This window comes from Hylobates moloch, unplaced genomic scaffold, assembly GCF_009828535.3.
Source record: "Hylobates moloch isolate HMO894 unplaced genomic scaffold, HMol_V3 SCAFFOLD_13, whole genome shotgun sequence".
NCBI classification, from domain to species: Eukaryota; Metazoa; Chordata; class Mammalia; order Primates; family Hylobatidae; genus Hylobates; species Hylobates moloch.
The window spans coordinates 51,971,889-51,994,948 of NW_026652288.1; the positions used below are offsets into that span (position 1 = coordinate 51,971,889).

At 46.8% G+C, this 23,060-nt stretch overlaps 1 protein-coding gene and 1 pseudogene across 1 annotated transcript; one reads left to right on the top strand and one right to left on the bottom strand.

Annotated features, from left to right (window-relative positions):
- Window positions 1-5,219: 5,219 nt before the first annotated feature.
- LOC116480066 (small ribosomal subunit protein eS28-like) lies at window positions 5,220-8,726 on the bottom strand (annotated as a pseudogene).
- A 1,964-nt stretch (window positions 8,727-10,690) lies between these two features.
- KRT76 (keratin 76) lies at window positions 10,691-19,824 on the top strand. Its single transcript, XM_032173659.1, has 9 exons — window positions 10,691-11,344; window positions 12,439-12,653; window positions 14,330-14,390; window positions 15,094-15,189; window positions 15,715-15,879; window positions 15,976-16,101; window positions 16,753-16,973; window positions 18,371-18,405; window positions 18,845-19,824. The coding sequence occupies exons 1-9, from the start codon at window positions 10,745-10,747 to the stop codon at window positions 19,264-19,266; spliced, it is 1,941 nt and encodes a 646-aa protein (XP_032029550.1). The 5' UTR covers window positions 10,691-10,744; the 3' UTR covers window positions 19,267-19,824.
- The last annotated feature ends 3,236 nt before the right edge of the window (window positions 19,825-23,060 follow it).

The following is a 23,060-nucleotide window of genomic DNA, read 5'->3' on the forward strand; positions in this document are numbered from 1 at the left end:
AGTGCCCAACCCAGTTTAGGGGGCTCACCCTATGGGACTGTGCCAGGCCAGTCGTGGGGCAGCTGCTTCACCCTGGGCAAAGTCTTTATCAATGAATTCCTTCCTTCACTCATTCAACCAGTATTCATTAAGTGTTTATTTTCTGTCTGGAACTGGGCTAAATTCTGGAGACGAATTGGTGAGCAAGAAATCAGATGTTGACCCCACCCTCATTTTAGTAAGTGAGTCAATAAAAAAAGTAAGCAAACCAAATGAACAAAATAATTTTAAGCTGTGGGAAGTATATAAAGAAATGAAACTAGGGGCTGAGTTGGATGAATGCCAGTATTGGTTAATGGACTGGATGGAGGTGGGGAGGTTAAGGGAGAGGGGAGATTCAACCAGGATGCCCAGTTTCCCAGTATGAGCACTTGGGTGGTTGGTGGTGCCATTTACTGAGGTGAGTGGAGGAGTGGGAGGGCGGGATAAGTGTGGAGAGAAACTTCAGCTGTGCTTTAGAAAAGCAGGAGCTGCTCACGAGATAGCCACATGAGGCACCCAGGTGAGATGTGAGCCTATAGATTCAGAAGGGGGCCCCGTCAGGGCTAGACACTCGCATCTGGACATCATCAGCTTAAGGGTCACGTTCAGACTGTGACCTCTGTCCTTTGCTGTTCCTTCCTGGACCTGTGCTCACTGGCCCTTGTTTCTCCTGTGGGGTTTACAGGAGCCCCTGCTACCTAAGTAACAACTAGTGGTGAGGTGGTGGGGTGGGGCTCCATGCAGCTTCTTAAAGGACAGCCTGGCACAGGAGGAGTGGGGTGGAGAGGCTATTTCTTGGAGGTGTCATTGTTCCAGAGGAATGGCCAGGGTAGGTTACCTTGGTGCCAGGATCTAGGACCCAAGGAGTTAACTCCATGCTTGGCTGGATATTCTCAGCCCAGCACTGACTGACTTTCTTTCTTTCTTCCTTCCTTTCTTTCTTTCTTTCTTTCTTTCTTTCTTTCTTTCTTTCTTTCTTTCTTTCTTTCTTTCTTTCTTTTTCTTTCTTTCTTTCTTCTTTCTTTCTTTCTTTTTTTCTTCTTCTTTCTTTCTTTCTTTCTTTTTCTTTCTTTCTCTTTCTCTCCTTTCTTTCTTTCTTTCTTTCTTTCTTTATTTTTTGAGACAGAGTCTCCCTGTGTCACTCAGGCTATAGTGCAGTGGCTCTTGGCTCACTGCAACCTCTGCCGCCTGGGCTCAAGTGATTCTTGTGCCTCATCCTCCTGAGTAGCTGAGATTATAGGTGCAAGCCACCAAGCCCAGCTAATTTTTGCATTTTTAGTAGAGACGGCCATGTTGGCCAGGGTGGTTTCTAACTCCTGACCTCAGGTGATCTGCCTGCCTCCGCCTCGCAAAGGGCTGGGATTACAGGCATGAGCCACCGCGCCCTGCCAGGCCCTGACTGTTTCTAATCCAGGCTGAAAACCCCTTGCAGGGAACTTCACCTGCTTCTGAGTGCTCCTTCTTTTCCTTTGCCTTAGCATTTGCATAGTTTTTTTGCACAATTCTATGTTGACTTTTCAAGTGCTCTTAAGTCACTGGGCTTGAGTTTGCTTTCTTGTACTTGACTAGACTTTTCATTCTTCTAGTAGGTAGTCAGTGAGTCCTGTGTTGTCCATGGTTTTCCTGTCCTCTAAGGCACACCTTCACCCATAAAGAGCTCACAGTGATTGTTGAATAATGCCTACTTGTGAGCCTGGATCCTAAACTGGGATTTGGGGTCTTTGGCCAATGGTCAAGAATTTCTTTGCTCTCTCTTCCACATCTCTCTTTCCTGGGTGTGGAGAGGTATATCCACTTGCAATGAAACAGAGGAACCAACTTCTACCCTACGCCTCTATCTATCTATCTATCTATCTATCTATCTATCTATCTATCTATCTATCTATCTATCTAATCTATCATCTATCTATCTATCATCTATCTATCTATCTATATCTATCATCTATCTATCATCATCTATCTATCTATCTATTATCTATCTATCTATCATCTATCTATCTATCTATCTATCTACCTATCTATCTATCTATCTATCTATCATCTATCATCTATCTATCATCTATCCCCTCCAACCACCCCCACACTGTCTTCCCCAGAAGAAGTGCTCAAAAGAGTGTTTTCCTATTCTAAGAGCTTGCGGACTCACTGGTTCACTTCCCATTAGGAAGATCAAGTTGTGTTTTTAGATTTCAGGTTTTCCTTCTATATCTTTGTGAGAATACAGGCTACATGTCAGAGCAAGTATCAACGGTAACAGTGTCACACCTACGAAAGGCTCAGTTAAGGAAATCAAGGGATTGTTTTCCACAAGAATTTGAAAGTAGTTCAGCGCTTGCCTATGGATAATCTAGACTTGACTGCTGATGATCAAGGTTTGCATGTAAAGTTTTGTGTAATTTGCAGGTAAATCTCTACATGACTCTTCTCTGTTTTGCCTAGAAGTGGGTGGAGTGTTTGTTAGCCAAGCATCAGAGATCTCACTTTCTGGGATTTGGACTGCCCCTTTTCTCTGCCTTCTCTGTACTTCAGCCTATGTGCATTCTCCCTCTTTGCAAAGACAAAGACAAAGACAAAAAATGTGGGCACCTTGAGATAATCTTGGGATGACTGAGAAAAACTCACTTAAGTTCTACAAATGCTTCTTCACACATTTTATCTGAATCTTCACTACATCCTTCACAAGCCCTTCTGGCACACACACTGTCTAACGCACATCTCTGTTGTGCCTAAGATAGAGCTAATCCCCATCAACACTTCCAGCCCAGGCCGAAGGCTGAAGGTGACTTGGCTCTCCTAGGGAACCACTGATGGAGGTGTGCTGGGAGAATCTGATACTTTTGGAATCGTGGTGATGAGACTGAATGGTGACAGCTCCATCAACCACTGGAGAAGACAGCGGCAGGAGAAGGTGACTCTAGGTGGAACTAATACTGTGACTCTCAGTGGGGGCAATTTTGCTCCCCAGGGAACATATAGCAATGTCTGGTGACATTTTTGGTTGTCACAAGTGGGGGAGTGCTACTGGCATCTAGAGAGTAGAGGCCAGGTTGCTACTAAACATCCCACATCACACAAGCCAGCCCCCTTCAACATAGAAACAGCCAACCTCAAATGTCCACAGTGCCACTGCAGAGAAAGCTGTGCCAAACAAGAGGTCATCTCATTCACTTCTCTCCTTGGGAGAAGATCTTTAGTTACAGTGATATGGGTTATAGTTGAACTGGATAGAGACCTTTCTGGATTTGAGGGAAGTATGTATTTGTAGAAGTTTTTTTTTTTTTTTTTTTTTTTTTATGAGATGGAGTCTTGCTCTGCCGCCAGGCTGGAGTGCAGTGGCATGATCTCAGCTCACTGCAACCTCCGCCTCCTGGGTTTAAGTGATTCTCCTGCCTCAGCCTCCTGAGTAGCTGGGACTACAGGTGCATGCTGCCACGCCTGGCTAATTTTTTTAAATTTTTTTTTATTTTATTTTAGTGGAGACGGGCTTTCACCATGTTGCCCAGGCTGGTCTGGAACTCCTGAGTCAGGCAATCCTCCCACCATGGCCTCCCAAAGTGCTAGGATTACAGGCATGAGCCACCATGCCTGGCCGAAGTTTGTTTATTTTAAATTGGAAATGCCCTTTTATTCTGGATGAAGACATAGGAAAAAAGCCAAGGAAACAGTGTGGCCTAATGTGGAGACTTTCAAGACCTGTGCAAATGGCCCACAAGGTGCCTGCAGTTCTGGTATCAACCTGGCTTTCTCACGCCTCTGTGCCTTTGATGCTTTGTTCTCTGCCAGGAATGCTCATCCCGCCTTCATCCATTTGCCCTGCCTCACTCATCACTGAGGATTACCCAGGCACTGCCTCCTGAAAGCCTTCCTAGACCCTCCATGGAACTGAGCAGCTGTCTGGACTCCCATGGGACTTTGTCTATCCCTTTTTATCATGTGCCATATTATATTAAAATGACCAGTTTCAGTGCCTGTTCTCCACATTAAAATAGAAGTTACTCGAAGGGATGGCTCTGCCTGATTCATCTTTGTGCTCTTCAGTGACCAGCAAAATGCCGGGCACATAGCAGGCACTGTGAGCTTCACTAAGCTAATGAGATTTTGAAAAGGGTAGGGTAGCCTCTTAAAGGTAATTACTGCCCTGACATATTTAACAAAAACAACCGGATTAAACAATTAACTTTTGTGACCAGTGCAAGTCATACGCTGGGCATTTTGCACATGTCATGTCATTTCATCCTTTGCAACTGCCATAGGAGGCAGGCGGCAATTATCCTTATTTTCTAGATGAGGACACTGGCTTGGAGAAGCAGAGCGACATGACTGATGGAAAGTGGCAAATCTGGCCTCATATTCAAAGGGCACACATGTAACTATTGTGCTATGCTGCTGAATGGGGCCGGCTGGTGTCTTCTTAGACTCTAGGATGTCCTCCCTTGTATGTGGACTAACGACTTTCCACAGTTTTGAGCCAGAAACCAAACTTGAAGTTCCTACATTAGCAGACGAGGTTTCTACAGCTGAGGCTCTGTGATGGTGAGCGGGCCCACGTTCAACTCTGGGGAGTTCTGATCTCCAGACAGGGAAGCCATTGAGATTGATTAGGAGAATATCTTGATAATGATGGGTGTTCCTCCTTGATGCCACAATGGAATTCACAAAGTTTAAAACTATTTTCATCAACACAAGTTGATGCTTTGAGGGAGATCTTACCATTACCTTCTAAGGATGGGTTTCTTTTTTTTTTTTTTTTAACATGCAACACAAATGTATTACTTAAAAGTGCATCTTGATTACCTGTTTGGTGAGCAAAAGCAAAATACGGTGGCTCACGCCGGTAATCCCAGTACTTTGGGAGGCTGAAGCGGGTGGAGCACCTGAGGTCAGGAGTTCGAGACCAGCCTGACCAACATGGTGAAACCCCGTCTCTACTAAACATACAAAAATTAGCTGGGTGTGGTGGTGGGCGCCTGTAATCCCAGCTACTCGGGAGGCTGAGGCAGGAGAATCGCCTGAACCCGGGAGGCAGAGGTTGCAGTGAGCCTTGATCATGCCACTGCATTCCAGCCTGAGCAACAGAGTGAGACTCTGTCTCAAAAAAAAAAAAAAAAAAAAAAAAGGTGAAAGAGAAGATTGTGGCAAATCATTCCTGTGGGCCAAGTGGTCAACTCCAACATCTAAGACCCAGCAAGCAGCTAAGCTCAGCGCAAACTCCTGGCCGTTTGCTCTTTCTCCAACAGGGTGAAGACATCACCTTTTACATTGCAGATGATGGAGCGGCTCTTGTCATCTATAAATTCCATGCACACCCATGTGTTCTGTCCCTGAGACTGTCCTGACCAGTGCCTTGGTGACCCTGGCTAGCATGGTAGGCTGCACATGGCTGGTGTCCAACTTATCATGCGGTGGTCAGGTGGAGAGAACATTGGTGGGTTCTTTACATGTCAAAGTGGAGTTTTCACTTTGGGATGGTGTAATTTGACTTGCTGAAGTCTATACAGAAGAAAAGCATTCATGAATTTACGACAGGCTTTGGGGTTGGACAGTCTGATTAAAATCCAAGCTTGCAAGTGAATTGACTTGAGGCAAGTTAATTAACCTCATGCCCTATCTGTAAAATGTGAATGAAAATTCTTACCTTGCCAAGTTTTTGTGACAATTAGAAACAACACATGTAAACAACCTGTCAGTGACTTGTATATGTCAGGCAGTCAATGTTAGCTATTTTAAAATTCTATTCACAGATGGGCAATAGGAGTTAAGATTTGAAAGAGGAAATTATTTTCACTGAAACATAGTCCCCACACCTCTAGAAAGTATGTAGTAGATCAATAAGTATTTGCTGATTGATAGATTGCATTACTGATGAGGCCCTGTAGTGGGAAAATGGCTTGGCCAGACATGGGAAAATGGCTTTATGTAATTCTCAATATAGACACTATGATTCTTTGCAACTTGTTGCAAAAATAATCAAAGACTTCACTGTTGCCTTGACCCTAAACTGGGCTACCCCTTAGAACTCCTCTTTCCTCTTCAGCCTCTAAACTGACACCTTCTAGGAGGGCTTCCTACATTGACATCATCATCATAACGGCTGCCATGTGTTGAGCACCTGCTTTGTGTAAGGGTTTTCCAACTTTACTTCCTACAGTTCCCACTGCAACTCTATGAGGAGGCTGTGCTAACTCCAATTTGCTGAATGGGAAACCGAGGTCCAGAGGGTAAGACGCCTTGCCTGATGCCATGCAACTGGAAAGTGGCAAGGCTGGGATCTGAACACAGGCTCGTCTAATTCCAAGGCTTCCATATTTTCCACTCTTTCAAGCTGCAAGGGAAGAGAGGAGAAGATGCAGTTATTTGAGTTCCAGAAAATCCAGCATGCCCGTGAAAGATCCATGGTTTTTGGAAATATTCAGCCAAATCCATTTACTGGTGAGAAATATTCACTGACAGGAGAGCTGGTCTTTAGAGAACCTGTCCAGTTTTCAGCATCCCAGTGCCCTTCTTGCTGCATCTTCAACCCCAGGCCTTAGTCTGCTCTCAGCTTCCTGCTATTTCACTTGGAGCAAGTGCTTTCTCTCCAGGGATGAGGAGCCCACTTGGAGCAAGTGCTCTCTCTCCAGGAATGAGGATGTCTCCTTATGCCCTAATCCCCTGATTGGTCTATCTGCACATTCTCATCCATCCTGGATGGCTAGTTGGACTAGCGTTTCCAGAGTATACTTGACAGCATGTTAGTAGATGTTAAGATAGAAAGATTTTGTTGTTACATTTGGGAAGCTGTGATTAAATTAAGGCAAAAAGATTATTCTCTATAGGACTTCTTAGGGCTTTTAATATGCTAAATAACTTTACTAAAAATCCCAAGAAAGAGCTATAGATTTTTCATTTCCCAAATTTATGTAATCACAGAACCTTTTAATCAGGGCCATCTTGGGAGATAGAATTCTGCCCTACATAAGCCCTGGGAGAGATCCAAGTACCAGATAAAGAATTAGGGGTGAGCTGGAGTGTATTTTAATCAAGTGTAGAGATAAGACCAGAATCAGAACAAACTGTGGTTGCTAACAGCTAAGACCTTAGTAACATAAGGACTTAGTTGTACTTAGATGTTTGCTTCTTTATCAAGCTTTCACTATAAATCTTGCTCTATATGGTAATTATTTTTACTGTTCATTGGTTAAAATTGCTTCATTAGTGACAAGCTTTAGTATCAACAAGAAAAGAACGCTAATTCCTAGTCCAGGGGCAGCATACCCAGAACGTTAATTATTCTTTTTTCATTTTTGAGAACAAATTGGTGATTATCTTGAAAGTGGGATCTGTGAACCTCCATGGAGAAAGAGGCAGCAGCCATAGCTCCCTCATCCTCAGCAGATGGTGGTGGAGAGGGATGTCTGCTCACTCTGGCCAAGGATAATGACTACTGTCTCATGATGCATTCCTCCACTCATAATTATGTTACAGGCAATCTGAAGTCTTCTCATCGCAGTTGACAACCAGAGAGCAATTTGGTTAGAGGGAATAACTACTTGGTTTTAGTGCCCCCAATTTTATAGGTGGGGAAATAAAAATCCAGGGTGCTCAGCCATCTGGCAAGCTTTACACAGAAGGTTCCTACAGTGAGGGATTGGAACTCAGATTGCTGGCAGTAGGCAGACCCTTTAGATACTGTTCTGAAAGATCCTACAGTGAATGAGGGCAATGTTGGTGAGGACGGCAACTCTGGGTATTTCCAGCAGCTCCATTCAACTGCTGAGAAGACAATTCCCATCTGCTAAATAAGGCGATGCTTTGGCAGGCTCAGGCAACACGGATTAGGCGACCCAGCCCAAACCCGTGCTTTTGTGATCTGTGCATCACCTTTCTCCACCACGCTTCTCCAGCCTATGCCAGGGTGGCAGAGGTGAGCCATACATCAGAGGCTGCCACCCACCACCTCAGCACTGCAGCCAAGGGAGGGAAGGGAATCAGAGACATTTACATCTGTTCTTGTTTGCTTTGGACTCTCACCTGGAGCTTCAGTGGAGCCTGGCTCAGCTTTCTTTCCAGGAAGGGCATGTGATCTGCTTTTGAAGGATCCAGAGAATTTGAGGAAAGACCTTACCAGAAGGGGCTGTCATTCAATTGATGGGTGGAGTATAAATGTCTCATGGAAGAACTCAACATGAAATCCTCTTCCTGGATTATCTGTGGATGAATGATGTTAATTTAAAAATCCAAACATATATTGCTGAACACTATGTATTTAAATTTCAAAACAATCCTGCAAGTAGGATCAATGCCACCTTTTACAAATAAGGAGAGAGAGAAGTCAAGTACCTTGTCCAAGGTCACCATATAGTGAGAGGTAGACATAGGATTTGAACCCAGGTCTTCGGAATTCCATGGTGACAGGTTTTCTGTTAGACCACAGCTATCTTACTCCTGTGTGGAATTTTGTGATTTTCAAACGACTTTCACTTACATTATCCTGCAAGTCTCACCACAAACCAGTAAGGTAGGAAAGGGTTTGGCAGATTAGAACACAGACGTACGTTAAATCGTGGCCCAAGGTCACCCATCCCAACCCTATTCAGTATAGGTCTCAGCCTTTTCTATCCCAAATGGGCTTTCTAATTCTTCACTCCTATTCAGCCTCCTTTCCTCACCTTTGGTGAGCTTCTTAGGGATGCAAAGTTGTCTTGAGAACAGCCAGGGCCAAACATGTTATCGCTTCTCCATTCCCCCAAATAGAGTACTGGCAAGTAGCTAAACATACAGTGTTTATGTGTCAAGCACTGGGCTAAGCATTTTATATTTACTTAACTTGTTCAATGCTCACAACAATCCCATAAAGTACTTGCCATTCTTAGCCCCATTTTACAATTGATAAAGCAGACACATAAAAGTTAAGTAACTTGTCCAAGGCCTAAAAGTTGTTGGATAGTGGATCTGGGATCTGACGCCAGACAAGCTGCAGAGCAGAGAGCTGAGAATTAGCTGCAGAGCTCTTGAAGGCACTCAACTCAAGGTGGTTCCCAGGTTCTCAGACCAATCCTCTCCCCTAGACTGGACTGTTCAGAAACCGAAACTCAGAGAGACAGAGCGCCCACTACCAATTTGGCTGGCATTCTGGAGATAGACCCCCCACCAATTTCTCAGGGAGTCTAGAATCAGTGCCACCTGCTCCTGTCATACATGTGAAATCTCCTATGCAGACAACAACCTGAGGATTTGGTCTTGCCCTGTGTGATGTGTTTGGATGTGGAGGTGGGTTGGATGGGGTTTGGGGTCCGCTGAGCTCTTGGCAGTGACAGCAGTAACTCATCATGTGTCATTCGTTCTGCCATCAGGGGTACTCCATCCTCCTATTCCTGGCCCATATGGAGTAGCCATGGTCTAGACCAGGGCTTCCCAGACTTTCTGCATTATAAGAATGATCTGGAGGGGCTTGTTAAAAATGCAAACTCTCAAGCCTTTCTTCTGAAGATTTTCATTCATAGGGCTGGGGTGGGAGCTGGTTTTAGGTATTTGCATTCTTAGACATCAGTCATCAGTCAGTTAACACGTTTGTGCTGTGCTTACCCTATGCTAGGAGCTGGACATTTAGGATAATTTAGAATGGGCAGGACTCAAGCCTTGCCCTCAAGAAGCTCAGGGATCAGAGGGATATGGACAAGTAAGCAGGTAAGTATACTTCATGTCAGGGCCACGATGGGAAAAGTACAGGGTATGGTGGGAAGACAAGGAGGGGCATCTGACCCAGACCTGGGGGTAAAGCAGGGAGGGGATCCCCTCCAGAAGATCTGAATTAGGGCCTAGACACAACATACACTGTCCTCCTAAGATGAATGGGGTCCTTGAGCTGACTCTACCAGTCAGATGGAGGGTTCCCAGATTCTGTCTCCTCTTGCTTCTGGGTCTAGAAATTGCCTGCTGTCAGTCTAGGATGGTGGGGGGAGGGCTTGGTCTGAGGCTCTCCACAGTGCATGCCCCCTCTTCTTCCCAAACCTCATACTTGTTTGCTCCCTGTTCCAGGAGCTAGACGTGTTTACCTCCATTGTAATTTCTTTCCCATAAGTAGCATTTCTCAGCCCAGACTCCAGGTTTGCTGAGATGGATGCCTTTGGCTGAGGTGCTGGCAGAGCAGACTCTATGCATCTAGGCCCCTCTCACTTCTGCTCCCACTCCAGACCCTCTGAAGAGTTGGGAACAGGTGACATGCCACCAGAAGACAAGGCCCAATGATGGGAGAGATGGGCGCAGCCACTGTGGGAGCCTGTGGACACTGTGGTGCTGCAGGGAGGGACCCAGCCTACCCGGAAGAGGTTTCCTGGTCCTCACCCCTGTGTCAGGGAGCTCACGGCTCTGGATCCCCTGGTGTCTAAAGCTGCTTCCTCCTGCTGGATCAGGTGCTGCTTGGGTTCCCTGAAACTCTTGAGGACAGCACACAAAGAGAGGGAGGAGAGCTCCAGCATTTTGTCAACTGAGGCAAGTTTAGGTGATTAAGCTAAGAAAGCAAAGCCACTCTGGCCCAGAGGATTATCTTTGAGGTGTGTTGGGAACCAAGAAGTAACTTAATGCCTACGAGGCAAACCAAATCCAAGATGACTCTCAACTAATTGCTCACCTCTCCTTTTGCCAAGCCAAATTCCCTGGTATATAAAGGCCAGTCTCCTCTCTTGTCCCCATCCCTCTCAGCTCTTGCTAAGTGATCACTAGCTTGCCTCCAAGCTCTCTCACTATGAACAGACAAGTCTGCAAGAAATCCTTCAGTGGTGGGAGCCAGGGTTTCTCTGGCCGCTCTGCTGTGGTCTCCGGCAGCAGCAGGATGAGCCGTGTGGCCCGCTCTGGGGGAGCTGGTGGAGGGGCCTGTGGCTTCCGGAGCGGAGCAGGTGGCTTTGGCAGTCGCAGCCTCTACAACCTGGGCGGCAACAAGAGCATCTCCATCAGCGTGGCAGCTGGCACCTCCCAGGCTGGAGGCTTTGGGGAAGGGCGGAGCAGCTGTGGCTTTGCAGGTGGCTATGGAGGTGGCTTTGGGGGCAGCTATGGTGGTGGCTTTGGTGGTGGCAGAGGAGTAGGTAGTGGTTTTGGAGGGGCTGGTGGCTTTGGTGGAGCTAGTGGCTTTAGTGGTCCCGGTGTATTTGGTGGGCCTGGCAGCTTTGGTGGTCTTGGTGGCTTTGGCCCTGGGGGCTTTCCTGGGGGAATTCAGGAAGTGACTGTAAACCAGAGTCTCCTGCAGCCCCTCAATGTGGAGATCGACCCCCAGATTGGACAAGTAAAGGCCCAGGAGCGGGAGCAGATCAAGACCCTCAACAACAAGTTTGCCTCCTTCATCGACAAGGTGAGGGCAAGGCCAAGAGGTGCTGTGGAGGGTTTGGGGTGCCCAGGGTTTGGTGTAGAAAGATGCCATGGAGACCTGTGAGACACAGGGTAGGCAGGGGTGCTTGGCTCTTGTCCTGGTGCTGTCTTGGTCCCTACAGGACAGTGATCATGCCTCTTTCACTTTTTGGGCCTTCTTTTTCCAGCTGTGAAATGGGGGGAAGAATTCCTGGTCCTGGTTTCCTGCTAAGAATGAGATGAGGGTAAATGAAATCGGGGTCCAAACATGCTCTTAGCTCTTTGAAGAATGAGCCATTTTAGCCATGAAATTATTGCAGTTACTTTAATTTCTCCTGAAAAGCAATTGCTTGATAATCCAAACTAGTTGGTAATCAAAAACTTGTGTTATCACAGATCTTGGGGCTGCCTCTAAATGAGGAATATTGGCAGCTGCCTTACCTTCCAAATGACGCTGTGCTTCAGCCAATAATTAAATTGAGCTGTCCATGCTGGGGCAGACGAGGGTGTGCTGGGTCTGTGAGGGACTGAGCCCAAGATCTGAAGTGAATTCTAGGTCAGCTGCAAGCTGAATAACTGAAAAGAGGTCTTCCTATGTGAAACTTCTAAAGAAATGTTAGACCTCATTAACTGTTTTCACTGCCTTTATGGAGCTGAAAAAAGCTTACATCTAAAAAACAATGACAAACTTTATTTGTGCTTACTTCCTTTAGTGGTATTCTGAAGGATCCCTATAGACCCAGGACAGTCCTGGGTTTGATTCTTAGCTTTGTCACTCAGTAGACTTGTCACTTTGGGAAACTTAAACTCTTTGAGCCTCAGTTTCCTTATCTACAAAATGGGGATCACGGCAACTCCTTTATAGGTGGTTGTGAGGATTAAATGTGATGGAAATAGATGAAAATAACAGGTAAGGCATAATCACTTAACAAATTCTAGCCCTCCCTTTTCTAAATCTTCATCCTTCCCAAATTAAAAAACAGGGGAAATTGCAGATTGAAGAACTGGGTTCCTTCTCCACACTTCTACCATTTGGGATGGGCAGCCCCACATGCCCAACTCAAGAGGCTGACTCCTTTTCTCCCCTCTCTGATGCAGGTGCGGTTCCTGGAACAGCAGAACAAGGTCCTGGAGACCAAGTGGGAACTGCTCCAGCAGCAGACCACAGGCTCAGGGCCCAGCAGCCTGGAGCCTTGTTTTGAATCCTACATCAGCTTCCTACGCAAGCAGCTAGATTCACTTCTAGGGGAGAGGGGGAACCTGGAGGGAGAGCTGAAAAGCCTGCAGGACCTGGTGGAAGACTTCAAAAAGAAGTGAGGGCTCCTCTGGGGAAGTTTCCCCTTCTGGGGAATTAGCAGGGAGGTGTGGTCCTAATTTGGGATTTCAACTGTTCCCAACTGTGCCTTCAGTCAATACTCTGGGATGCACTTATTGAGTGAAGCATGACCAAGCAGAAGGGGGTGAGAGGGTGGTGACTGAGACTCCCATGTGGCTATGACACAGATTTCAGTCTCCAGGTGGGCCCCCTCCTATTCCAGCCCAGAGGGACAAAAGAGTCCTTCCAGAGTTTAGAATCCTTTAGGGTGGGGAGTCCGCCACACTTGACTGTACATAGGAATCACCTTGGATGCTTGTCAACAAATGCATATTCCTGTATTCCAGTCTTAGGTATTCTGAATCATAGGTGTGGACAGGCCCCAGGAGTGTGAGTGCTCCCCTAGCTCCTGGGGATTCTAGGCAGATGCCCAGGGCTGCACTTGGTAAAGGCCTTTTTCAGTGTGTCCCATCCAATCTCCTGTTCTGCAGCTTTGGTTTGCTCCTCCTCCACGTTCCAAGTTGCAGTCCATATCTGCTGAGTTCTGCGAGGAGCAAACTGGGCCTTTCAAGATGGGAGGGAGCTCCCGACTTCCCCAGGGGTCAGAACCCACAGGGATGGGCACACCTGCTCTGCAGAGGCCCTATTCCAATTCAACCACACAAACCTGGTGGGCACCCACTCTGTGGCAGGCTCTGTGCTGGGCTCTGGGAATCCAGTGGCAACTCAGATTCATATTCCCAAAAGAGGTCCCAGAATTCCTCAAGCTTTATGAAATACAAACTCTTGGTAGTAGATTTTAGTCCTTAACAGGCAGGAATCCCACAACTTTGATGCATCCAGAAGATATGAATTCATTCTTAACTGAAATTCCTGTAAGAAGTAACTGTAATGAAGGAAAACAAAAACAGAGGAAATAGGCAGAAGTGCCCAATGAGAGCAAACATTTCACTGGGTTCCATATGCACACGTTGTGCTTTGCAAAGTCAATCAAAGAGCCTAGGCAAGTAGTCAAGCTCCTTGAAGTTTGCCCTCTCACCCTGACTGCCCATACCTCTGCCCGTCACTGGATTTGGAGGGAAGAGGGCCAGGCAGTGCTCTGAGCTCTGAGAGGTCTCTGGGCAGGACCAGCTACATGATTTTCAGGGCTCAGTGCAAAATGATAATGCAGGAACCTAGTTACAAAATTATTAAGAATTTTAATCATGCCTGTAATCCCAGTACTTTGGAAGGCTGAAGAGGGAGAATCACTTGAGCCCAGCAGTTCGAGACCAGCCTGGGCAACAAAGTGAGACCTTGTCTCTACTAAAAATTAAAAAATTGGCTGGACGTGGTGGTGCATGCCTCTGGTCCCAGCTACTTGGGAGTCTGAGGCAGGAGGATTGCTTGAGCCTGAGAGGTTGAGGCCACAGTGAGCCATGTTTGTGCCACTGCACTCCAGCCTAGGTGACAGGGTGAAACCTTGTCTCAGAAAAAAAAAAAAGAGAAAGAATGTCAATATGGTGCCAGCATTGAGCTAAGTGTGAGGACCCTGAGCCCAGCGTCCCGTGTAACTGCACATGCCCATGAAGCTCATCCTGTCTCTGCACAGGTGAGGAGAGTGCCTGGAATCCTCACCTCTCTTTTTTACTTCTGAAATGCCAGTGTTCAAATGTGTGCCTCTTCTTGTTCCAGGTATGAAGATGAAATCAACAAACGCACTGCGGCAGAGAATGAGTTTGTGGGGCTCAAGAAGGTAGGTGAGCCTGGACCAGCACATCCAGGTTTCCTTTCTGGGAGCTGCCCCCATGGAGAGAGTGCACAGCCAGCTGTTCTGGGGCACAGTGACCTTGTATTGTGTGTGGGATTGACACTTTTCCTTACATTTTTGGAAATGAAATGTCTCATGAAGGAAGCTGCTCTAAGTACATTACCATGGGAAGGTATATTAAAATGTTACTGTGACTAATGAACTGATTAGCAATGCGAACTAATAATGAGCGCTTTATGTGTAGGATTGATCAAGATTTTCAGCCTACAGATACACTCCAGATGCTATTAATAACAATTAACATATACTTGTAGCGTATTTAAACCAGTCACCGTAAAAGTGAAGCAGTGAGAATACCCTCATTTCTGTTCAGGAGGGTGGAATTTCTGGTACTATACAGCCAAAGTCACATACATATTAGGTAACTATGATTTTTCTACCCTAAAATCAGATGGTTACTCTGTGCCTTATGGTTTGTATTTTGTTAAAACATTGGGGTTTGATATGTCAAGCAAGGAAAAGGAAGAAAGCCACTTTGATCTTCCTTATTTTAAAAGGGAAGATGAGAAGTCACAATTAGGAAGAGAGCTGGGGGAGGAACAAAGACGAGACATGAGGGCTTAGGAAGGAGCCACTGGGTGGGAGGGGAACAGAGGGTCATTCTCTGGGATTCTGACCTCCTCTGCAGGATGTGGATGCGGCTTTCATGAACAAGGTGGAGCTGCAGGCCAAAGTGGACAGCCTGACAGATGAAGTCAGCTTCCTGAGGACCCTCTATGAGATGGTGATTCCTTGGTTTGCAAGCTCCAGAACCTTCTTGTCTGATTCTTCCCAAGCATAACTTTAGGGGACAGCCAAACAGCACAACACTCACAAAACCAGCAATGGGGCTCAGGACTCAGCTCCACCCCACCTGGGAAATGTTAACTGAGCTCCTTCAGTCTGCATAGACCTGGCCCACAGGTCCTCAGGCCATTTTGCTCTGCGCCTTCTCTCTGGCTTCTATACCCATATCATAGCTGGCTTCTTCATAATACTCCTCCCTGCTGGGGGCCTATGGAAACTTACACAATAGGACTCATTGGCTGATACTTTCTGGCTGACAGCCTGATTATATTTGCATATTTTGCATATTTCCTTTAGCCTTGTTGTCTAACATCCTTTAGGCTGTAGCCAGGCCTAAAGTGTGAGCTTATTTTTCCAACTGATCCATTTCTAGCCTCATCCTTGGGATATCTCTGCTAGTAGAGGATTCTCAGCATCTTCTGGTCCAGGGGATGGTGAGAGTAACCATCCATGTTTCCTGCAGGAGCTGTCCCAGATGCAGAGCCATGTCAGTGACACGTCTGTGGTTCTGTCCATGGACAACAACCGCTGCCTGGACCTGGACAGCATCATTGCCGAGGTCCGTGCCCAGTATGAGGAGATTGCCCAGAGGAGCAAGGCTGAAGCTGAGGCCCTGTACCAGACCAAGGTGGGAACCTCCCTGTGTCCTTAGATCTTGATGACCTTCATTGAGAATGTGCCAACATTTTGCAAAAGCCATGTTGATTGGTTTTTCCTCTGTCAGCTTGGGGAGCTGCAGACCACAGCTGGCAGGCATGGGGATGACCTGAGGAACACCAAGAGTGAGATCATTGAGCTCAACAGGATGATCCAGAGGCTACGGGCTGAGATTGAAAATGTCAAGAAGCAGGTGGGGCTGGGTTTAACGGAGAGATCCCGGGGGACTTCTGGGCCCTGGAGAGAAGCAGCATAAGCTCTGCTCCTCTGCTACATGCTCTCTCCATCCTTTCAACGTGTCACATGTGGGATAGCACAGTGTCTGAGAAACTCTGTTCTCCCAGATGTTTCTGTTGGAGGTTGAACTTCTTGGAATGCTCACTCAAGAAAGATGTTTGTTTATTCCAGTTTGCCTAACAAATCTTGCAACTGCAGTTCTGGACTTAAACACTCAGCTCTCAGCAGGATGTGCCCTTAGTGAAGCTGTTTCTCACACATTTCACATAACCTTGATGGCTGCTCTGTATCATTGGAATGAAGTGGTTAGGCAAGAGAGTTTTTAACAGTCTTGCAAAAAAGATTAGAGACTAACCAGACCATTACTACCTGTAACAGCATAGGAAAGCAAATTAGTGCTCCCTTTCTTGATGAGCCACAAGTTGATTTCAATGGGACAAAGATGAATTAACCAATTGCAAAACTGACTTCTTTTCTCTGAGCATGCTCCGTTGGGATTTCTAAGGAAAGGGAGGAAGGGATGCAGGATGTGGGAGAAGAGATATACTCCTAGTAAATATCAAGTGTTTGTTTCCGGGTCACTATGCTAATTGATCTTCTACCTCAGAATGCCAACCTGCAGACGGCAATTGCAGAGGCTGAGCAGCGTGGAGAGATGGCCCTCAAGGACGCCAATGCCAAGCTCCAAGACTTGCAGGCTGCCCTACAGAAGGCTAAGGATGACCTGGCTCGGCTCCTGCATGACTACCAGGAGCTGATGAATGTCAAGCTGGCCCTGGATGTGGAGATTGCCACCTACCACAAGCTGCTGGAGGGAGAGGAGTGCAGGTGATGGGCCATAGGGTCATCATTCTCCAGATATGGTTTTAGAGTGACCTTTGATAATGCGGAAAGAGGGCAAGATGATAAGGAGAGGAATACTCAGACAAAGAGCAAGGAGTGTCTTGAATGACAGAGTCAAGGGTTCAAGCCCCACTATTTTATGTCCATCGAGATCATCCAACTCTCAAATGTTTAATGGACATCAGTATCATGTTACATATCTCCACTGATCTTCACTATGTGCAATGTATTAGGAAAGTTCTTTGGCATGACAAGTGATAGACCAGTGCTGTCCACTGGAACTTTTTGAGATGATGAAAATTTTCTATTCTTGTGCTGTCCAATACAGTAGCCATTGGCCACTTGAGCACTGGAAATGTGGCTGGTGCAACTGAGACACAGAGTTTTACATTTAATTTAATTTTAATTAACTTAAATAGCATCATGTGGCTACTGGCTACCATATTGGAAAGCTCAGTATAGACAGTCCTACAAGCCCCACCCATGAAGCTGAGTCCATATGGGGAGATGGTTGATACATTCATGCTCTTGGAAAATAATACAACATTAAGCAGCTAGTGGTTATCAAATGCTAAAGGATTGTCAAGAATTGAGAGATCTTTCTGCTGAGTTTCTGCCCAATGCATCATGTGTTCATGGGGTAGCTAACCCTCTGTCCTCTGGTAGCTCGCAATCTGATGGAGGAAGCAGAACCAAAGTATGAGAAGGAAAGTGAGAGTGAAGATGATGTCAAGTGTACTAGGAGTCATGGGATGAGGAGGGAGTGGTCAACATCAGTGGGCACACATTGGCAAGGTGTGCAGACCCATTCCATATCTTCTCAGATATGTGGACGTGCCTGCTGCATTAACAAGAATAAGACACAGGAAGATGGGCAGTACAGGTGGTACATTTCAAATCCATCCTGCATTGAGTGTCAGCCCCTCCCATATTTTCTCCACCCTGAACAATCCCCATCATGTCACCACCACCCCAGGAGGGCTCATTGTGGAAGCCTTCTTGGAAAGGTAGAATTGGAAATAAAAAATCCAGGGCTGGGTAGATAAGAATGAAAGGGCATGCTAAGGTGGGAAGATGGTCTTAGCAGGGGATGAGAGGTGGGGACAGGCCAATCAAAGCAGAGCTGGGCGTCAAGTAGTTTGCCTAGAGAAGATAATCTCTAAGGGATAAGGGGAAAAGTGTTGGACGTCTCAACTCACGAAGCAGCCCCCTTTTCTGGGGAGATATGGTCAAGGAAACAGACTTGGAATATGCTTTCTTCTCACAGGAGCTTGACCCCTAGTGGGGCAAATGGGAGGGTGTGGCTCCCAAAGTTGTGAACTCTCAGGTCTTTGGTTATTGACTCATTGCAGAAAGAATTCACCTCTCCTCTTCCTTTTCAGGATGTCTGGAGAGTGTCAGAGTGCCGTGTGCATTTGTAAGTAGCCCATTCAAAAAACCCTCTCCCTAGGTTGTAAAAGGGCAACTAGAAACAACCTCACTGACTGACCTTCAGGCAAGAAGGCCTGTTCCATCCAAGGAGGTCAGGCCACCTGACAGAGTCTAGGATCTCAGGCCACGGCCACATACTCTGCCCCTAGTGTAAGCTGACAACCTCTCAGGCCAAAGCTAAAAACCCTCTGGTTTGGGGAGTGGCCTAGGTTGGAAAACCAGAAATTTCTGTGGATTTCTGGTTCCTGTTTTTGGGAGAAGGCACTAGAGGCCAGGCTCACTCTCATGGTTTGCAAACTGAGGCATTAGATAAGTTAACATCTTTCTTGAAGTCACATGGCCAAGCAGGGTGGGGGATGTAATACAGTCCTTGGCTTCCAGTTTCCCAGGCCCTTTGCCTGAATTGTGCCCCTGTTGTCTTGTAGCAGTGGTCAGCAATGTTACCAGCACAAGTGGCAGCTCTGGCAGTAGCCGTGGAGTTTTTGGAGGGGTCAGTGGCAGTGGCAGTGGTGGCTACAAAGGCAGCAGCAGCAGCAGCAGCTATGGAGTCAGTGGCGGCAGCGGCAGTGGCTACGGAGGAGTCAGTGGCGGCAGCAGCAGCGGCTATGGAGGGGTCAGCAATGGCAGCACTGGGGGCAGAGGTAGCAGCGGGGGCTACCAGAGCAGCAGTAGTGGGAGCAGGTTCAGCGGTGCAGGTAGCATCTCCATGAGCCACAGTGGAATGGGCTCCAGCTCTGGCAGCATCTATACTTCTGGAGGCAGTGGCTACAAGTCTGGTGGTGGAGGCAGCACCAGTATCCACTTCTCCCAGACCACGAGCTCAAGTCAGCAAAGCTCCACCAAGTGATCTACTGTGCCAAATCTCTATAACCACCTGCTTCCCACTCAGCCTGCAATAGTGTTTCCCACTCTCTGCTTGGCATCACTAGATGCAAATGGGTCAACCACATTTTTCCTCAAGTTCCCTGGAGAAGAAGCTGAACTCCTGGTTTCTCCATCCCCATGACCTTCCCAGGGCCATGGAAGTCCTGCTGCTGGTCTGGGATGATGATGCCCCTGGAAGCCATCCTGCAACGGCCCCTTACTTTGGACAGCAACCCCTGAGCCCAAGCCAGTCTTGGCCTTCACTGCCTGGCCTGTTCCCACTCTGGCCCATCTCCCTTTCTTACTGGGAGTTGGTGATTTGAAGCCAGTCATCTCAGCACTGTTTGAGGAGGGCAGAGCCATGGGTTCAGTGCTGGAGGGTGCACGGTCAAGATCTCCAGACTGCTGGTTCCCAGGGAGCCCTCCTTACATCTGGGCTTCAGATCCTGACTCCCTTCTGCCCCCTAATTCCCTGAGCTATAGATCCTCTGGTGATGAGTATGTTACACTTTCTTTTCTCAATAAATTGCACTGAATTTCACATTCTGGTGTTGGTCTTTTATTCCAAGAGTCGCAGAATAGATCATGACCCAAAAGTGATGAGAAATCAGGTGGAAGTGATGGTCTTCCAGGAATTTAAAAGTGGGTATAAAGGCCACTGAATAGTCTTGGCTTCTCCATCTATTTGGTTAGGTTCTTCTGGTAGGTCTGCCCAGGAGTATGTTGTTTAAGGGGAGACCTTCCCCACTCCCAAGAAAGTCATCCTATCCATCCTCCAGCCTCTGAGCCAGCCTCTGCAATTCAGTCTTGGAAGAAGAGCGTTCTGCAGTTCGTCAAGGAAACAGATTCCACTGGGGATTCAGTTCCTTTGTTCCACTCCCATCCCAGCCAGACACAGAACCAATCCTCTTTCTGCAAACACAGCTCTTGGAATCTGAAGGGGTCAATACATAACATATTCTTTTCCTTGCATAAGTTCTGGGCCAATTAAAAAATAAGACAAATGAATGAGCAGATGGAGGGTCAATATTGCCTTTATTACCAATAAAGCAGATACTGAAGCATGTGTCTTTTTACCTCGGATGGAAAGGGTTTCTCCTATCACAGGACCTCAGGATTAGGCCAGATTTTCCACCTGGCTAGGGGCAGCCTAGGGCCACTGTGGCCTTCCCTACGGGGTCAGATACCTCATAGTCGAGGGAGAGCACAAGAGAGCAGAATATAATCTTACTGTGGACAGCCAGACCCTAAGAGATGGAGGGGCATTGCTCTGCAAACTCAATTCTTCCTTCCAAACTCACCGATCAGGTAAAAGAGTGAGTGGGAGTGTTAAACTAGTAAAACTCACTCCAAGTGGATGTAAAATGAGGAACGGGGATGATGTGTGCCTGCCCTCACATCAGCATTTACCAGCCATTCTCAGAAAGCTGAAACCCAAACCCAGGGGGAACAGGGGTAATGAGACAGTCACTGAGAGAAACCAGGAAAACTGGAGGCCTCAGGGAGATAATATTTAGGATCTGTGATTTTTCCCCACCCCGCCCCCCAACCAATGCCCTCTGCATGCCATTAAGCATGGCAAAATACTAGTTTGTAAGTCCTATAGACCATGTGTTACTGCCCATAAGTCAGGTCAGGGCTGGAATAATGAGAGGGCATCTGTACATTTGTCTGATGTCCAAGGGAAGTGCCAGGGCCTGGTCTCCACATTTCTGAGCCTTAGCTCAGCCCTTCTAATCTCTAAAGTACAGTAGCCCTGGCCTCAAGAATTGGAGAAGAGGGCATTTTAAAGTTCCTGTACCTGAGTGATCAATAAATCCTTGCCCATCTTTTCATGGCTTACAAGCCGGAGGTAGTGCCCTTTCCACGTTCCCTTGGCCTAGCTCTGGGTACTCTGAGCAGGGGCAGGCAGTTCTGAATTTCTGCTCTTGCTGGTCTTTTAGAGACGCTGCGAGAAACATAATCGGTTGTCTCCCCAACTCCCCACAGGAAAACACCCTGGGAGCTCTGCTCCATGTGTTGCTTAACTTAATAGGAAGAGGCTGACTGTCTTGAGTCAATACAACTTCTCATAAGACAGAAGCAGCAGGGTTTAGAGACATGTGCTTTGGTCTTTTTATCCATCTGCTCCATGTGTGTTGACAGCTGGCTCCTGGGTACTAATCTCAGGGTCCTGCATAGCAGGTGGGGAACTGAGCGAAAGTTTGGTGGTCAATTGAAAGGATGACTAGAGATGAATAAGGAGAGTGGGCCCCACATCCCCTTAGCCTGAATGGAAGATGGGATAGGTCACACTCCAAGGTAGGACAGAGTGAAAAGTTTACAATGAGGGCCTAGGACCCTCTTTTGAACTCTTGTGAGGAGGAATGGTGGAGGGGGCTACCAAGGAAGGTAGTGAAAGACTTAAGGATACCTAGAATTAAAGGAAGGGGCCTATTTAGAAAGGCACATTGTAGAAGAAGCCTGGAGCAGGCCTGGGAAGGAAAGAGACTCTGGGCAATACAGACAAAGGGCAAAGGCTCAGGGCTCAGCTATCCAGACCAAATCCCAGGAGAACTCCAGGACTAGTATCTTCCATGTTCTTGACACAGTGGCACTAAATCATGTGCCAGTGGAGCACATGGTGAAGCTCCAGGGTGAAGGCATCATGTCTGTCATTGTACATAAGGATGACACTATTAGTTAAAAGCTAATGTGTACTGAGTGCTTGTTATGTACCAGGACATGTTCTAAAATAATTTAATCCTCACAGCAAATTTTTATCTGATAGGTGGAATTCAAGGCATAGTGGGTTAAACAACTTACCCGAGGTAATGTAACCAGGAGGTGGGGAGCCAAGATTTGACTCATGGGGTTTCACCACAATATGACTTAACTGACCTGAAGACCAGTGAGGCACAAGTGAAGGTTTTCTAGCACTAGATTCTTCTCATGCTGAAGCTCATGATGTTAAACTGGTGTTCTGAAGTCTTCTGGACCTCTCAGGTCTTTTTGTGAATTAGAAATAGATGTCCATTCTGTGCAGACAGCTTCACAGTTGCATGACTTAGCAAAGGATAGCACTAGTGTAAAGTAACATGTGTTTGTGTTCTTCTGGGTGGACATAGTCCATGACAGAGCACACAGCTCGGTGACTAGAGTATGGGCTAGATTTTCGCTCCCTTTCACATCCTTGGCCTGGAACTCTTATATATGACACAATCCGCACAACTGACATGGTGGTCTGGTGGTTTTGTGTTAGTCTGTTGCTATCCTGAGCCCTGAGATCTGGAGAAGAGGGGCCTTTCCTCAATCTAATGTTGAATCTCCTCAGTCCTCAGTTTCTGCAGCTGGCCTGCCTCCCCACCACTCAACGTAAGGTCAGCACTGCCTTTCTAGAACAAGATAGTAATGACACCACAACTTCTCTATACCTGCTCTCCAGTGGCTCATTGCCACTCTAGGAGCTTTAGAATCTCCTGGTTTTAGATTCATTTCATCAAGGAGCACTGTGTTCACATTCTCGACAAACTGGACCTGCCCATGGCTTATCCACCACATCCACAAGGAAGTTGCTAAGTTGTGCCAGAATGAAGCTAGAAACCTATTAATGCACACTTTTAAGGAATGTAGGGATTCAAAAAACATGTGCAAGTTACTGTTGTGATGATACTGCAAAGAATGGCTTATGTATATACCACATTTCAGCTGCAGTAGAGAGATCTGGTGGCATGAAGACTGAGGGTTGTCTATCGGGTTTGGCTTTTAGGAAGTCATGGAGAAAGGCATTCTTAGGAA

Excerpts from the sequence above, each read along its gene's own strand:
- KRT76 (XM_032173659.1), top strand. The coding sequence starts at position 10,745 with ATGAACAGACAAGTCTGCAAGAAATCCTTCAGTGGTGGGAGCCAGGGT. Across the intron at positions 11,345-12,438 it reads TTGCCTCCTTCATCGACAAG|GTGCGGTTCCTGGAACAGCA; the intron begins GTGAGGGCAAGG and ends TCTCTGATGCAG. Across the intron at positions 16,102-16,752 it reads TTGAAAATGTCAAGAAGCAG|AATGCCAACCTGCAGACGGC; the intron begins GTGGGGCTGGGT and ends CTTCTACCTCAG.